Source organism: Agelaius phoeniceus, chromosome 5, assembly GCF_051311805.1.
Source record: "Agelaius phoeniceus isolate bAgePho1 chromosome 5, bAgePho1.hap1, whole genome shotgun sequence".
In the NCBI taxonomy this organism is placed as follows: domain Eukaryota; kingdom Metazoa; phylum Chordata; class Aves; order Passeriformes; family Icteridae; genus Agelaius; species Agelaius phoeniceus.
Window position 1 is genome coordinate 4,633,133 of NC_135269.1, and position 16,583 is coordinate 4,649,715.

Here is a 16,583-nt window from a genome sequence, read left to right on the forward strand (position 1 = left end):
AGTAGGACTCTATTGCTAGACTTGAAAGGAGGTTGTAGCAAGATGGGGGCTCTCCTGTTCTCTTAGGCAGCAAGTGACAGAATAAGAGCACAAAGTCCTAACCTGAACCAGGGGAGGTTCGGGTTGGACACGGGGAATAATTTCTTCACAGGAAGGTGATTAGATTGGAGTGGGATGCCCAGGGTGAGTCACCGTCCCTGCAGGTGTTTAAGAAATACTGGATGTGGCACTCAGTGCCATGTTGGCAAGGCGGTGTCTGGTCACAAGATGGAACCGATGACCTCAGAGGTCTTTTCCAATCTAATTGATTTTGTGGTTCTGTGATTTTAAGCCCATAAAACGATATTAAACGAAAAGGTGCATTTATATGGCGGGGCGAGAAGTGGTTGTAGATGGCGTATGAGGAGCCTTTGGCCAAGCAGCACCAGGTCGGGACCCATCAGAACTCCAGAACTGTGGAGGAGCGCGGATCGGGCGGTCCCCGGCTCCCGGGCCGCTCCCAGGCCCCTCCCGGCCCTCACGCCCTCAGCCCCGGGGCCGTGGGGCCGGGCCCTCAGCGGGCGCGTGCCGCGCGCCTTCCCGCCCGCCCGCCTTCCCGGGGCGGGGCCGGGCCGCGCCGGGCCCTCAGCGGGCGCTCAAATATCGGGAGCGGCGCGCACAACGCGGTAGCCGCACTTCGGGTCCCGGTGAGTGTTGCACGTGGCTCCCCAGCTGGAGGAGCGGTTCGGCGGCGGCACCGCGTCGGGCGGGAAGCTCGCGGGGTGTGCATGGGCGACGTCCCGGCCGCGCTCTGAGACTCGGCGCTGCGCGGCCCCGCCCGGGAAGCGCCGCTGGCCGTGGCGGGCTCGGGGCGAGTGTCGGGCCCGCTGCCTCCTGGGCCGCGGGGCATCAGCGCGGGGGCCTGAGGTGCCGGCTCCAGCTCGCAGCCCCCCAAGCCTGGGGGGGTGAAGTGACCCTGCGAGGGTCCGTGTGCGCGTTCTGCTTTTTCTTCTGGCTGCTGGAAACTCCTCTGCCTCCCGGCCGCTCTCCCCGTTCCTTTCTGCCCGCGGAATTCGGCCTTGCGTTTCAGCGGTGCGGTTGTTTCTTCCTTTGCTCCGTTTCGTGCTCGGTTGCTGCCTCTGTCCCTCCTGGGCCGTGCTGGGGGTACCCCCCCCCGCCCCGCGCTCTGCCATCGACCCCGGCCCCTCCGCTGCTTCCCCCGGCGGGGTCCGCCCGCTCCGCGCCTCCCCTCGTCCCCGCTTCTGTGGCGGACCGGCCTCCCTCCCGCTCGGGTGGTATTTCCTAAAACCACGCACAGTTCTCTTTGCCTTTGCGCTGCGCGGTGAATTGCAGCATCTCGCCCTCAGTTTCTGGTGAGAGTTGTCAGACGCGAGCGGTATTGGCCGGGCAGTGCAAAGAGTTAATGGTGTGGTGGCGACCCCTCAGCCTTCCCGCAGCAGAGGGATGTGGGAGTGGCACCTCCAGCAAGAAGGCAAGGTTTTCTAATAATAGCGCTAACCTAACGTGTTTGAAAGGAAGAGCAGGTGACTTGTACGATGAGTCAGTTCAGCTCTTCAGCAGAGCTTTTCTCTCCGCTCCCTGCCTTCCCCAGAGCTGTGGGTGTCTGGCTGTCTGTGGAAGTGGCGAGCGCCTTTGGCTGGCCCTTTGTTTGCCCTGAGCAGCGCTCACGTTCCCGGTGACACACGGGTGTGTTGGGTTCGGGCTGAGGGAAGGCTGGAGCAGGAGACTGCGCAGTGTGTGTGAAGTGGAAGGGACGGAGTGAGCAGGTTTCCTTCCTTAGAAGGGTATTTCCGCAAGTTACACGCTCTGGTGATGGTCTCTGTAACTTGGAGTGACACTGGCTCTGAAACTGCTGAGTCTGGCGAAGGGGCGGATGTTCTTGTCTTCTTTTAAATGACATTTTGTAGCCTTAATAATAAATTTAAAAAAGAAGGCGTAGTGCCTCAGAGTTATTTAAATCACTAAAGTCTTCATTCAGGAAGTCAGTGCTTATTTCAGAAACGGTGAACTTTTCTTTATGTCTCTTGGAGTATCTGGGCCATAATCTTGTCATGGGATACTTGTTATCTGTTCAAAACGGTTAAAGTGTTTGGTGGGGGAAAGGGCAAAATGGTTCCCCGACAGGAAATTAATTTTTTAAGTTTTTGTTTTGGTTTGTTTTTTTGGTAGAGGACTTTTTGCAAAAGTCCACCTGTGGGGAAGAGTGGTTTTTGTTCTGTTATAACTTCTTGTCACTAATCAGACTGAAACTGTTTTCACCTGCCTGTGGAAGCATAACATCTTAAAAGGTGTTATTTAAAAAGAAGGGGTTTTCTGTGTGGGTTTTTTTTTCCTCTCCTTTGCAAGCTCTGTACATGACTTTAGCGCTGTTTGGTGTCTTTAGGATAACTTTGCAACACCCATTTTTGGAGATCTCTTCTGTGCCACTGGTGTTACACAAAAACGCTGGGGGAATGCATTGTATAAAAAGTAGCATTCTAGTACCCTGTTATTCCCTTGGATTTCTGCAACCTGTCTCTTCCTGTTTTCTTGTCTTCCTTTCTGGGTCTCTTGTCTTTCATTAGAGGTGACCAGCAGGGCTTAGGGACCTGCTGAGGTGAAACACTTCATTTTGCATGTGCAGAGTGTAACAGGTGATTGTAAACCTGTGGATAGGCTGCCCTGTACCAAGAAAGGCTGGTGTGACAAACCTCCCCTTCTGATTTGTCAGCACCTTCTTGCTTGCATCTGGTGACATTTGCTGAATTTAAGAAGAAAAAATGTGACAGATTTTTGGTTACGTGGTTTTGTTGGGTTCCTGCCCTCCCAGTTTCTTAAAACCAGATTAGGCCAGCTGAGGCTGTGAGTTCAGCTCAGTTTCTCCAGCAGAACAGTGTACAGCACTCCACCAGGGCTGTCTGTGCAAACCTGGGTTTCTGTTAGATCCTGAACCAGTAAGAACTGTCATATGTAATTAGGGAATTGTATGGGGGGCTATATATTCAATGAACACTCTCACCCAAGGTCATTTATGCCATGTTTCCCTCTATTGTTTTTCCTCTGCAACAGGATGCCGGAGTCATCCACACTCAGGAAGAGTCTGAGGAGCTGACAGATCAAAGAGGGTTGGGTTTTTTTTTTTCTGTAATAGAATGAAATGTTTAGAGTGGAAGCAGGCAGACACATAAATTTAGTGACTGTCACCTTTGGAGACCTTCCTGGGGCAGCCTGGTGCTTGGAAGTCATGGGAGGGGGAGAAGGGACTGTCTCTAATAACTCTGAACAGGTTTTGTGCTGGTGCAAGGAGTGCTGGTGTGACTGTGGAGGAGCAGCCTTGAGATGTTGGTTCCTTGATAAGGCAGCTCCTTTGGACTCTGGGTAGGAACTCCCCAGCAGGAAAGAGCCAGCCTGGTCTGCGGTTTCTCTGCTGAGGGGAATTGTGTGCAGATGGGCAGGTTTCATTTTCTCTGCTTAGCAGTTCCTAGATGAGTGAAAGAGCACAATTTACTATCAATTTTGGGTTGGTTTTTTGGGTTGTTTTTTTTCTCAAGCAGCTGCCTTCTCCTTTTTTTCTTGGCATGCTTTGGCTTTTTGTCTGAGCCCAATTACAGAGTTTTGGGGGCTGGAATTACCTGCACATCTGTGTACCGTGCAAAGCCAAGTATGTCAAAGTATTTCTAATTAGTGAGTGGAGCTCATGGCTTAGCCAAGCATGTAAAAGTCTTGGTGGTCTGAGCCCCTTTTGGTTTTGGATGGCTTTGCTTGAGGTTGGAAGAGGTTGCAGGGTGCTGAGTTTAGCTTTAACTAAAGCTTATCAGTTATGATTATGGTATGTGCATGGGGGGGGTCCCTTCCTCAGGTATCTTACAAGTCTGATTTTTTTGACCCAGACAAGATAAGAAAGATGTAGGGATAAAATATAGAAGGAAATGTTGAGTCACACAGTGTCCAGTGTCATTCTTCAGGTTTGGTAGCAATCTGTTAAGCTTCTGCCTTGATTTGTACCAGATGTCTGTAGTGAACCATGTGCTGACATCCTGCTGTTACCTCAGCTGTACTGGGAGGAGAGCAGGACTCTGTGGAGCTGCCAGTGGTGTAGATTAGGCACCTCCTTGCACCTGGAAGAGATGGCAGGGATTGCCTCCTGTCTGCATCCGGAAGCAGTTGCTCCATGCAGAGCACAGGGCTGTGTTGGTGTCTCCTTCACACCCTTCTTGGCAACAGCTGCTCCAAGAGTCCTTCAGCCTCCTCCCCTTGAGCAGCCCCATGGCTGGGAGCCTTGCTAGCACTGCCTTGGGCACTTGGTGACTTCTGCTGTGGATCCAGTCTGCTGCTTTCCCCGTGTCCCTGCACCACCATGGCACTGCTTGGCACGGGTGGGCTTTGGCTGGACTGCCCTTGATGGCAAACATGAGGAAGGGGCTGTAGCCCTTCATGCATTATGGGCATTCTGCTCTTTCTGCCATGGGAGGACAATGTCATTGTGGCTTTAAACTCCTCCTACCTCAGTAGCTTGCTCCCCACTTTCCTTTAAACTCTGAGTTTTTGTTCAGCTTCTCTGAAGTACCAGCAGGGGAAGTGGGTGGTGTGTGCCATCATGGCACACACAGATGTTGCATTCTTGTTTAAATGTCTGCAGACCTGCTCTATTTCCTGGTAAAATGCTGTTGCTATGACCTTTGGCCAGTTTCTAGTGCTTTTACTGCTGTTTATAGAATGGGCAATACCCAGGTCTCTCAAATATTCTGGACTATTTCCTTCATCTTTAAAGAACACATGTTCCTCGGTAAGTGTAGCTTCTGGTTGTTCAGTGTAATTGCTGTAACACCTTTGGGTCGGCAGCCACGTGAAACAAATCCCCTTAGATCAGCAGTTGCTGTATTTTGGCTTTGTAAGCTTTTCCTGTGTTTCAACATCAGCCTATTCCTCCTAAGGTAGAACTGAAAGTGAAATGGTCTTGCTTTGTTTCATGCACAGTCATGTGTTTTCTCCTAGAAGAACAGATGTTTTCTCACTGTGTGTGTAGACCTACAGCTAAGAGAGCCTGTAGGTGTTGAGTGGAAGAAGCAACGTGCTGAGGCATCTCCTGCTTGCCTGGCACTAGGAAATGTGTACTCCTGCAGGCACCTATTTACAATTTCCCTGTCACAGTTCCCAAATGGCTCCTGCAGCGTTTCTTTGAGAATGAGTGTTTTCTTAGCTCTGTATCACTGTGAAAGGTGTTTAAAAGAGATGATGCTTTCTTTTATGCTGGCAGTGTATGAGCTGCTGCTGTCAAAGAGCTTTGATCACAGTATGAATGCTGCTTGGAGTTACTATTATTTTTGGCTGCCTGGTTTGATGCACAACTTTCTTTTTAAGATTCTTGAGGATTTCTGGGCTCTTGTCATAAGAGATTCCTTCAAGATTATCGTGATTACTTTTTAAAAAAATATTTTTGTGCTGGCTTCATCAGTTTAACTGTCATGGTGGGAATGGAGGTTGCAGTGCAGCACAGTGGGAGAAGGGAATCACAGGATCTGTGCCAGACTTTCCTTCTGGGGATCATCTCTGGCTGTCTGTGCTGGTGCACAGCTGTTTCATAAAACTGAGGGACGTTAACATCTCTGATACACTTGATGTTTAGGAGGAGGGCAGCCTGTTGAAAATACATTTTTCATGTTCTGGGAAAGATGTCAAATATTGACGCACAGGGTTGTGGATGCTGTCAGAGCACATGAGCGCACAGCTGTGAAGATTTGTCTTTGTACCACTTTCTTAGAAATGCTTTGGGTTTTTTTTATGATGAATGTTCAGGGCCTGGGAGGGTGAGCAGGCTCCACTGATGTAATTCTGGAGAATACCAGCTCTGAGAATTCCTTTGACAGTAAATTGTCCAGTGCACTGAATCCTTGCTTAGCAGCTCCATGAGTGCAATCCTGGCTGTTGCATCAGCAGCCTTGTTTTAGCTAAGCAGGGAGCTGCTGAAATGTTGTTCTGATGTAATTTCTGATGGGCCACTCTGATCCAGTATTTAAACTTCATACTGAAGCATCTTTACAGCTTCTGTTTATTCCAGAAAACAGTGCAGATATCCCTGGTGCTTACCAGTCCAGAAAGGCAGTTCTTGCCTACTCATATGGCCTGAAAGGCAGAGGCAATGCCACTGTTAGGAGCCACCTGTGTGCATAAAGCTGTCTTTTTGAACTCTTTTTTTTTTAATTACTTCTGACCAGTTTCTTGCTTTGCTTATCTAACTTGCCAGTCAGGCAAAGGAAAGACAGATTTACATTCCTCTTTACTGCTGGTATCAGCTGTGAAATGCATCCAAGTTCCAAAATGACTTTGCAGTGACTGATGCTTTATTGTGGTTTCTGCTTTGGAGATTTTAATTGCTCCTAACTCCAACGTGAGACATAAACATCTTGACAGCTCGCACAATAGGTCCATTGACCCATGGTCCAGACGCTGTATTAAAGGAGTCAGTCTTTACAGGCCTGTGCCTTCCCTGCTGAAAACAGTGTTTTTCTGAGCAGACATGTCTGCTGGAGCTGAAATAGTAACTCCAGGCTGAGCTGTGAGGGGAGGTGAAGAATCTGAGGGGAGGTGATGGTGAGCAGAGGCACTGTTTGTGGGGTGGCTTCTTTTCTGAGCTGTCTTGAAGATGTAGCACAAGTGTGGAGATGAAAACTGATTTGTAGGGTGACTTAGCACTGCTGCAGGGATTCTGGGACCTGCTGCTGTTATGGCAGCCCTGAGAGCTGTGGGGAGTTCCCCCAGCAGGTAACCATGGTGTTACACAGTGTATGAGGCTTTTCCTTTGGATTACCCCTCACTGCTTGATGTGGGAGAGAGGCATGGAGTGCCAATTGTCTTGCAGTCCCTGCTTCTCCCTCTTATTCACCCTACAAACTTGCAGTGCCATCTCTCCTTCCCCTGGAGTCAGGGGGTTCTGGCCCTGCCTGCTCTTGCCTCTAGTGATGCTACCCCTCATTGCTGGACTGCAAATGGTGGGAAAAGCTCCTCTGGTGAGTTCCTTGTGAGGTTTAAAGGATGGTGTAACTTGGGAATGAGAGGGAGAAACAGAAGATGGGACACCAGACCTGAAGGAGCTGTGTGGCTGGAGAGCAGTCAGTCCCATCCCTCAGGGTGTGCTCAGCCCCATCTAAAGAGCCCTGGAGGAAGCATCCACAGAATTCACTTGAGAAAACTGCTGTGTGTTGGTGGAATGAAGTCTTTCCTACTGCACTGATAGGCTGCTGGTGGATGTGCTTCTCCAACTGGAATTGTTTTCTTGCCATATGCCTCCCCCACAGTCCTGCATGCCATGCAATGTTGAGTTGGAATGAACATGCCCTACTTCCATTCTGTAGAACTGATTGAAGGGTATTAAACTTGTGCTAAAGTACCCCCTTCATTTTTTTCCAAAGAAAGAGAGAAGGAACAGGTTGTAGTCTAAAAAACTGGGTGTAGTCTTATGTGTTGAACACTTCAAGGCATTTAGCGATTTCTCAGAAGCAGCTCATTTCTCACAAAGAAATATGAGCTTCTTACAAAGTTCATTTGTCTAATGAGTGAAATGAAGTAAAAAATGAACAATGTATTAAAATTAGTTGATGTTTCAATTAAAATATCATATTCTGTAAAAATTCATTTCAGGATTTCAGCAGTCCTAAAGCAGCCGTAGCAGATGTTCTAGTTTGAATCTGAGTGCAGGTGGTGTTTGTACCCTTTATCAGTCTTTTCTCCTTCTCCAACTAAAGATTCTTTTTACCCAATATAAAGTAACCTTTTTCCCTCCACCAGAAACAGTCTCAATCTGAATCTAAAACTACCAGGATTCTAAAGTCTTAATGATTAAAAAATTGGGGTGGTATCAGCATGATTACATTGGACATTTTTGGGTTTTTTTTTGAGATCCCATTAAGGAATTTGACTTCTCAGCAGGAACTTCATGAGTATTGAAGCCCTTTGCGTTGATTCAAAGTAGTTATGCAAAACTTGAGGTTCCTGTAATTACTAGTTAACTAAAATTAAAAATAATTTGCCCTGTATTGTAGAAGTAGGAAGCCATTTGGGGGTGGAGAGAAATCCTTTTTCCTTGTCTCTGGTGTGTTTTTGACCACCCAAGCAGAACTTTGTTAGCTGAGGGCAGGTATTGCCTTCAGGGTCATTCACTGCATGGGTGGTCAATCTCTGGTTTAGGAAATTTGGTTTGTGAAGTTGTGTTCAGACTCCCTTGTCCTCATTTTCTGCCATGTTAGTACTTTGGAGTGTGGTGGAAGTTTTCATTGTTCTGTTTGTGTGTTTGTTTTATCTGTGTTCGTATGCAGGAGTAGACAAAATTGCTATTTGCAGCTATGGTGGGTGACTTTTTTAATGTCTCTGTTTTTGTGGACTTGGCCTGAGGAGTGTCTGTATCTGCACAGAGCTCACTTGATCCCTGAGGGAAGGGAAGAACCCACATGTGTTGTGGGTCTCTTCTCCCTGCACAGCCAATCTGCAGGTGCAGCAGGCACCTGGCTGGGCTGGAGCAGTCTGTGCTTCTTCATTTCAAGCAGAGAGTGGGAAAATTGCATTGAAAAGGAATGTTATCTGTAAAACCAGAATATGTGCAAACTGAGCCTTTACCTCACCTACAGAAATATTGCTTGTATGGACAAGTTTGCACAAAGCCAAAGTCCTGCCACAGGCTTAATTCTAAATCCCCACTTTCCTCTTAATCTCAGTGTTCTGTCTTGAGTTCTCAAACCTGAATTAACATCTACGTCTCTTCCAGCAAAGTGAATCCCAGAAGTCACCCAGACCTGTTTCAGAGCCCCTTCAAAGAACAGGACAGAGGACTCTCCCCAGCCAGAACACTCCTTTGGGCAGAGGTGAGTAGCAGCAATAGGGATTTGAATGGAACAGAGCAAAATGCACAGCAGCGAGGGATAAGCCTGTGTTGCAGTTAGTCTGACATAAGTTCATGACAAGAAGAGATCATGGTTAAGAGGCTTCCTGTGGGCTGCTGTGTGTTTTAGACATATTGCAGGTTGTGTTTTGGTCTTGGACTTCTAAGAGCCTTTGAAAAGTTGGGAGATTCATGGTCTCTTGAAATATGACTGTGGTTTGCTTCAGAGTTTGAATTTCTTTCTGTTTTCACTTCCCTCTTTTCTACCAGCATGCTTAGTTATTTAAAACACAGATGTGAGGGATTGTTGTGAAATAGTCATTTATCACTAGCCCAGGTCTTTGATGGTTAAGCAGGCCTTTTGTTTGAGTTCCTTAGTGCTTCCAGCACATTTTTGGTTTAGAAGGTGGCTGCATAACAACCAGGTTGTTGCCCTGGGTGAAGAAGGCTTGGTAGGGAGGGAGTGCCCACTTTCAGCCTGGCCCTGCTCATCAAAAGTTGAACCAGAGATTTGTGTGTGCAGCTGTGTGGGACTGTTGTGTCTAAGGCACCAAATGCAAGGTTCTGACCCACCCATCAGCTGCTCCTGGCAGGATGAGGAGGGAGCACTGTGCTCCTCCATCTCCCCTTTGTGAGGGAGAGAGGGAGGGAGGCTCCCCTGTGCTCTCCTTTGCTGGGTGCCTCTTCCCTTGGGCTCTGTCCTGCTCTCTCCCTTCTTCCTGGCTAGCCTCCCCGGAGGCTCTGCAGAGTTGCACTCAGGGGACTGGAGGCCTCTGTTGGCACTTGATCCAGCCTTCCCATCATAATATTCATTGGGAAGTATTTAAATGAGCCTGAGTATCCATGTGGATTTCTTCAATGGAGGGTGGGGAGAGGCACCCTCAAGGCCCTGTGGATGTGCAGCAATGTCAGCTGGGTTTTTCATTTCAGAATATTCTGCTGTGCATGCAGACCTGTCAGCTCACCTGCTCTCAGGAGGTGCTCAGGAGTTCCTCTCTGATCACCCTGCTCTTCATGGCTCCATGGAGGGTTGTTTCACCCTTACCCAGCAGCAGCTCTTGGCTTTAAAGCCCTGTTTGTAGGGTGTGTGACTCCACTGTCTGGCTCAGTCTATGGCAGGAAGGAGATTTGTGCCTCTCATTCACTCTCACTGAGACAGTTGTAGTTTCCTCAGCCCTTTTTCATGACTCATGGTGTGTGATGGGCAGCTCTCTCCAGAAATAGGGATATGCGTCACTAAAAGGGACATTTACTATGAGACATGGCCAGACACATAAGTACAGCTGCAAGATCTGGATTTATGGGAATTTTTTTCCTTTCACACTTTTCTTTCTTACTCTTTCACAGGACAAGGATTTCTGGTCTGAAGCAGAGGGTGACGGGAGCTGCTGTCCCTGAATCCATTATGGAACAGGTTAGAATCAAACGTGTCTGAAGTCAGCTGTTCACAGTGTGCAGTGGTTCTCTGGTACACTTGTCCTGAGATGCTTTGAAGGGAAGAAGTCTGTGTTGGCTGGTGTCCTTCTTGAATTTCCCAGAATTTGTGCAGTGTTCCTGGCACTGCTCTGAATACAAGGAAGTGGATGGAACCAGTTAGGTTGCAAGCTGCTTCCTTGCAGCTCTCAGTGTAACACTTCCCCTTGGGACTGCAAGCTGGAGATGTAGCTATATAAGAGACTACAGTGTTTATTGATAAAGCTACAAACTGCCAAAACTAATAAAGGAATGGGCACAGCCCTCTGATCAGTGCATTGCATTGGTTTTTGTGGTGTTAAACACAATTACGATGCTGTTACTGAGCACACTTAAATCTTACACATTGAACTGTCTGTCATCCTCCCCCAGCCCAGCTCATGTTAGGATACAATTGTAATCCCCTACTCTGCCCTCCCACAAGCCTTTTGAACACAATATCATTTAAAAAAAGTATCAGTGATAAACCCAATGACCAGCCCAGCAAGCTGTTGAAGGGGATTGCCACCAGGTGACCTGCACTACTGTCTGTAAACATGCATGCTCAGACCACGGAAGGTGTGCCTTCTGTTCATCTCTGGCTGATCATGTCCTTTATTTTCCATTTGTTTCCATTTCTGAACCCTGCCTTTTGTTGACTTTGTTCCTCCTTTTGTTTGCCCAGTCATATATGGTCATGTCGAGGCTTTGCAAGGTTCCACTCCCCAGAACTCCCTTTCAGTTACCAAGTTCATCCTGGTTGCATATTGTCAGCATAACAAACCATTCTTTAACTATTTTTCTTCTCCCTAAATAAAATTAGGCCTAAGTATTTTCTTAGAGGCAGACCATCTGCATACCAGAGTAAAGATTTTCTTTCTGACTTTATTTCTGTGCTTATACCACATCCTACTCTCTTACCTGTTTAACTAAAATTTTTGGAGGGTCTCCTGGTTTTCTGGAGGCCTTAGTTGGTTATGAGGCCTGGTGTTCCAGTGTGGCCTCTTGCTCCCATCAGTCTGCCTGCCTCATGGACCTCCTGAACCTAATTAATTTGGGCACTCTGTGCTGCCTTGCTTGAAGGCTGCAGGTTGTGTGGCCATGGAGGCAGCATGTGCCCATTTACTGGAGGTGAATGTGCCACTGGAGGTGGCACTGATCTGCCATCTCATGTCACTTCTCTTGTGAGCAGCTGCTTGGGTCTCTGTGAGGAGCTAAACAGGTTTATTAGGGAGCTGGTTGAGGTTCCTTTGAAGAGGGAGAAGAAAATGTGAACCTTGGGGTTTTTGCAGCCTTATGCTCTTATCTCTGTTTCCCACCTTGTTACTGCTCTGCTCTGATTACATGGAAGTGGGGAGCTCCTGCCTTCTTTATGCACAGCAAGTAGAATGCCCAGTTCCCAAACACAGGGTAAAAGCCTTCCAAACACAGGTGTCTGAGTAAGGGAAATGGATGGGTTTTGCTGAACTCACACCTGTTTCAAAAGAGGAACTCAGATTGGGGTTGCTGCCATTGCCACAGCTGGAAAGTTGAGGAGAAGGTGAGCTGGGTTTTCAACAGCAGTTTGTAAGAGCAGAGCCTTCTGTCATTCCCCGTGGGACAGTCCTGTGTGTGTCCACATCCAGGAGCCAGTCTGCATTTGCTGAGGCCTTGTGGAGCCCCTGCCTGATGGAGAGGCCACAGAGATGTGTCAGGGTTGGAAAACAGTGCATGCCTGGATGCTCTGACTGGGACATTTCCTAGGCATGGGCTTAACGGTGATCTCCTTATGTTTCAGATCAATGGATCTCTTCAGATGGAGCATGCATTGCTGTTCACCTTCCTGGAGGTATCCTCTGACTGCAAGTTCAAAGACCAGCTGCATTCCCTGCAAAGCCAGCACATCATGTTGAACCAAGGGAGCGATGACGATGAGCTGCAGACCGATGGCAATCGCAGTGGCCACTTCCGGAATGGTGACGTAGGTGAGCAAGCTTTGCTCCATCCCACATGTCTCTCTGAACGTGGGTTTTCTTTCCCCACTTCCTATCTTTGTTTGTATTTATTGTCTGTTTCAGAATAATGTTTTCTCTATTGAGAAACTTCACTGTGTGGCTGTTGGTTGGGAGTTTAGCACTTAGTGCTTAGCACTTTCTCTCTCCATGGATTTCTAGAGCACCTGTCACTGGGTTTTGTCTGCAGTACACCAGAAAAAGGCACAAAGCTGCTACTGGTGATAGCTGCCCTCAAGGAGTGTGATAACCAAGCAGTTAAATTAGGCCTCACATTGCTTTTCAGACAGTGTCAATATTTGGGCTAGGATCTTGGAACAACTCGAGTTCTGGTACTGGGTGAATCCCCTTCTGCTCTACCAGTCTGGTGAAAACTGTTCCTCAAGTAGCTTCTGGTCCTGTTCCTGCTTTGCTAGCCATCTGCAGGGTGGCTACTGCCCCTTGCCCAGGGTGTGTCAGCTGGCACATTGACCTCAGCTGAAGCAGCGTGAGGAGGAGCTGCCACAGTAAATTTGCATAGGTCTCATGCCAAAAGCAGATAGAACAAGGTCTAAGGTTCTCAGCTGAAAAAGAACAGATTCAGACTAGATGTAAGGAAGATTTTACACTGACGGTGGTAAAACATTGGCACAGGTTGCCCAAAGAGGTGATGGACACCCCACCCCTGGAAACATTCAAGGTCAGTTTGGTTGGGGCTTCGAGCAGTCTAATCTAGTTGAAGATGTCCCTGCTTATTGCAGGGGGTTTGGATGAGATGGCCTTTCAAGGTCCCTTCCAACTCCAACTATTCTATGACTGCTGTATTTTAGGTGGTGCTTAAGAGACAAGTTCTGACAAGTCACTTAAAGTCTAGAATAATTAGGTTGAAAAAGACCTTCAATGTGTTGCACAGCTTCTCAATTCCCCTTTCTGGGCAGGATGTTGGCAGTAACTGTCCTGTTCAAATTTTGGTTGGAGATGTTCTAACGTGCCCTGCAATGATTTTTTTGGGCAGGGTGAGGCTGCACTTTGCCTAAACTACAGATACAAACCCCTGTTTGCCACAATTTCTTGTAAGCAACCTGGGTACACTTAAAGAAATTGTGCTTAGACCTGTCATGAATACACTCAGGGGTGGGAAGGAGGTTGCTAATGGATATTAGCAAAATGCTGTGTCCTGTACTGAACCTGGTCTGACTACAGCCTGTGAACTAAATTCTGCTCTTGGTGTTGGCAGAGTTGCCTCCAACAAATGAAGAGGTTCTCCGGATCATTGCTGCTCAGCTCGCTGAGATTGGAGACCAGTTAGATAAAGAAATCCAAGAAAGAGTAGTAAATGGCCTAGTGCAGCATTTTATGAATGAGAATCTGTCTAATGAGGTGAGTGAAAAGCAGCCTGATAAGCAGTTCTCCTTTTAAATATTCTGCATCCTTCCTGCTGTGACTTTGAAGGCATCTGAAAATTAATCCCAAACATTTACCTTTGAAGATTTGTTAGAGGTGATTTTGTGGCAGAAGTTAATGTGTAAATTGGGTTCCTTGGACTCATCTCCTTTCTGCAGATGATGAAATGGTGGTTGTGGAAAAGGACTGACTAAGGCATTTTGTCCTTCTTTTGATGGCCCTGGAAAATGAATGGTCTGGCTAAGGCTTAGTTTTAGTACTTAAGATCTTGACACTTTGGTGCCAAGTCCTGTATATCTGCTGACCATCATATGGGTAAAAATTGAGCAGGTTAGTGACAGGAGCTTAACTTGTGCTTTTTACTGAGCACTGAAGAGACAGCAAGTCATGAGACCCTTTTCTGATGCTGTGAGTGTGTTCATAGACACAGTGTTGGGAGTAGCAGTGGGTTTAGGCCCCTTCCTAGATGCAGTTGGCCCATCATTTAAGATGCCTTGCTGCTGTGCAAGGGAAGTAGAGTTTGAGGTCTCTTATGTTAAAAAGGAAAAGGAAGGCTGTCCAAGGATTAGATCTACATCTGGATCAAGGGCCATAGTTTTTTGGGGGTGTTTTTTTATGTAAGAGGCTGGCTGCCATGGCTGGGAGGAAGGGGAGCAGCATCCTGGAGTGTTGCAACAAGCACATCAGTTATTAGCACAGTCCTGGCAGCGCTGGGAGCTCTTGCTGCCACAGCTGTGGCACTGAGACCCCTCTCTTCCTTCCACACAGGAGATAACCCAGCACATGTCCAGGGTAGTGAGAGAGCTCATACAAGCCATCCCCTCAGACATGGAACAGGAGAAGGCCATGTTGGTGCTAGCAATGGTCTTGACTAAGAAAATTGTGAATACAGTGCCCTTCCTTCTGCGCCGTGTCTTTGACACCACCGTGAACTACATGAACCGGCAGTTCCACAACTACATTGTTGATATGGTGAGTGCTGTCAAAGAGCTCTGTGGGAGTCACAGCCAGCCTTTTAGCTGTCCTGGGTTATTCCCTGAGAGGTGGCCTAGCTCTGGACTGCCTGTGGCCTGCTGCTTTCCCTGTAGTGCTCTGGAGGTTGGGCCAGAAGGCAATGCCAGTCCCTGCAGAGCTCTGGAAATGAGTGTGCTTCAGGGGGTCATGTCACATCTGCTTGCCCCCCCCCCCCCACTCAGAGCAGCCAGTGAACAGAGTGCATTTGTTCTGTCAGGCAGAGAGAGCTGTGACTGCTCCTCTCCTCCTGCAATCTCCTCAGGGAGCTCTACCAATAACATTCTGGTTAATGATTCTTTCATTCCCTCAAGGGAAAGAAAGCCTGACCTGAGCTCTACTGGCTGCATTTCCCCAGTGTCTTGACCCTGAGCTCTCTGCTCTTTTCTTCCTCAGCTCCCTAGAGCTTGGGAGAGCTGGAAGGGGAAAGGAATTGCTCTTGAGAATTAACACTAGCAATGAGAAATAGTCAAATCTGTTCCTGTTCTCTGTTGGCACTTGGGCAGAGGCAGGAACACTCCTGCACTGCAGCCTTGCCAGGGACAGTGTTGGCAGCAACCTGCAGATGGGCCTGGCTCATACTGTCACTCTGCCTCACCCTGGGCATGGTGTCACTGTGCCGTGTCCTTCAACTCTGCCCTTCCCTTCACTCAGTTTGGCTCCAGCGTGCTGAGTTATGCCAGACATAAGTCACTTGTGTGAGACTGGCCTGTGCTGCTGCCCCAGCTGGCTGGCAGTACCGAGGGCAAGGAGAGGGCTGGAGCTGGCCCCGGGGCTGTCCCTCATTGTCCCCGTGGCCGTGTCCTGCTGCTGGCTCGGGCAGGAAGGAGCACGGCAGGTGGCAGTGTTGGTGCACGCTGGAGCTGCCCTGGGCAGGCACGGGGCAGGGCTTGGCACGGGAGAAGAACCCTGCTGCTGTTCATAATGCCCCTTCTGTTTTTCTCCCTCCAGCTGGGTGAGTGAGCTCTCCAGGCCTGTGTAGAGCATGGGAGTTACTGAAGATTTTCTCTGATGGATGAAGATTACCCTATTATTTACCCTTAACTTTTGATACACATCTGTGAAAAGGATGGCAGGGCTTCATAGATCGGCTTTTGTAGACTAGCACAGCAGTAATAGTAGTGTGAGCTGCCTGCCAGCTCTGCCAGTACCTGTAGGGAGTAGTGCCTGCCTCTTTCCTTTCACAATATTTTTTTTAATTTAGCAGCAGCAGATTTTGTGCAGAGCCTGCCTTGTGCCTCCACAGGCCAAGTGGGCACAGGGCCTGTCCTCTGTGGTTTTTCTAAGCAGCTGTAGGATTTTGCTTTAGTTATTCACTTCCCAGCCCTGCTCCTGCAGCTGAGCCATGCTGAATGCTGTTCCCAAGAAGCCCTCAGGATATGGAATGGGTGGCCATCAGCGGGGGTGGGTGGGAATCAGGTTTATTTTGATGAGAAGCTGGAAGCAAGAGGGAACAGATCCCTGAAGGACAGGGTGGGGTGTGCCCAGAGAAGGGTGACTTCAGTAGTCACAGAATACTTCAGTATCAATCACCATCTTCCTCTGTTTCCTTGAAAAATAAAACTGACAGAAAAAAATGTAAAGAAAAGGGGGGAGTAGGCACAGGGAAAGTTTTTTGAGACTGCAACCTGAATATGCCTAAGAAAAAGTAGCATATTTTGTAGTCTCAGGCTGAACAAACTTGGACTCAGGTTGTTTGATAAATAATCAGACAAGGTGATGAATGTGTCATCTGTGACCCATCTTCCTCAGGATTTTTCCAAGTATGTAAATATTTTGTAGGGTTTTTTAACTTAAATAAAAATTTCAGTTCTGATGGCTGCTACGGCTCTGCAGACTTTCAGTCTCCACCTGAAAATTTTTTGTGCAAGTATTCGTGGTATTCTTCTAATTCA

The 16,583-nt window shown here is 48.0% G+C and overlaps 1 protein-coding gene across 2 annotated transcripts; it reads left to right on the plus strand.

The window, feature by feature from the left end:
* Window positions 1-573: 573 nt before the first annotated feature.
* Window positions 574-16,508, plus strand: BID (BH3 interacting domain death agonist). Of its 2 annotated transcripts, none has more exons than XM_054631743.2 (7): window positions 574-686; window positions 8,738-8,834; window positions 10,199-10,265; window positions 12,081-12,267; window positions 13,511-13,653; window positions 14,446-14,649; window positions 15,640-16,508. In XM_054631743.2, the coding sequence occupies exons 3-7, from the start codon at window positions 10,257-10,259 to the stop codon at window positions 15,649-15,651; spliced, it is 555 nt and encodes a 184-aa protein (XP_054487718.2). In that variant the 5' UTR covers window positions 574-686; window positions 8,738-8,834; window positions 10,199-10,256; the 3' UTR covers window positions 15,652-16,508. The 2 variants fall into 2 exon arrangements, with proteins under 2 accessions (XP_054487718.2, XP_077034288.1); XM_077178173.1 differs by lacking the exon at window positions 574-686 and adding an exon at window positions 846-1,071.
* The last annotated feature ends 75 nt before the right edge of the window (window positions 16,509-16,583 follow it).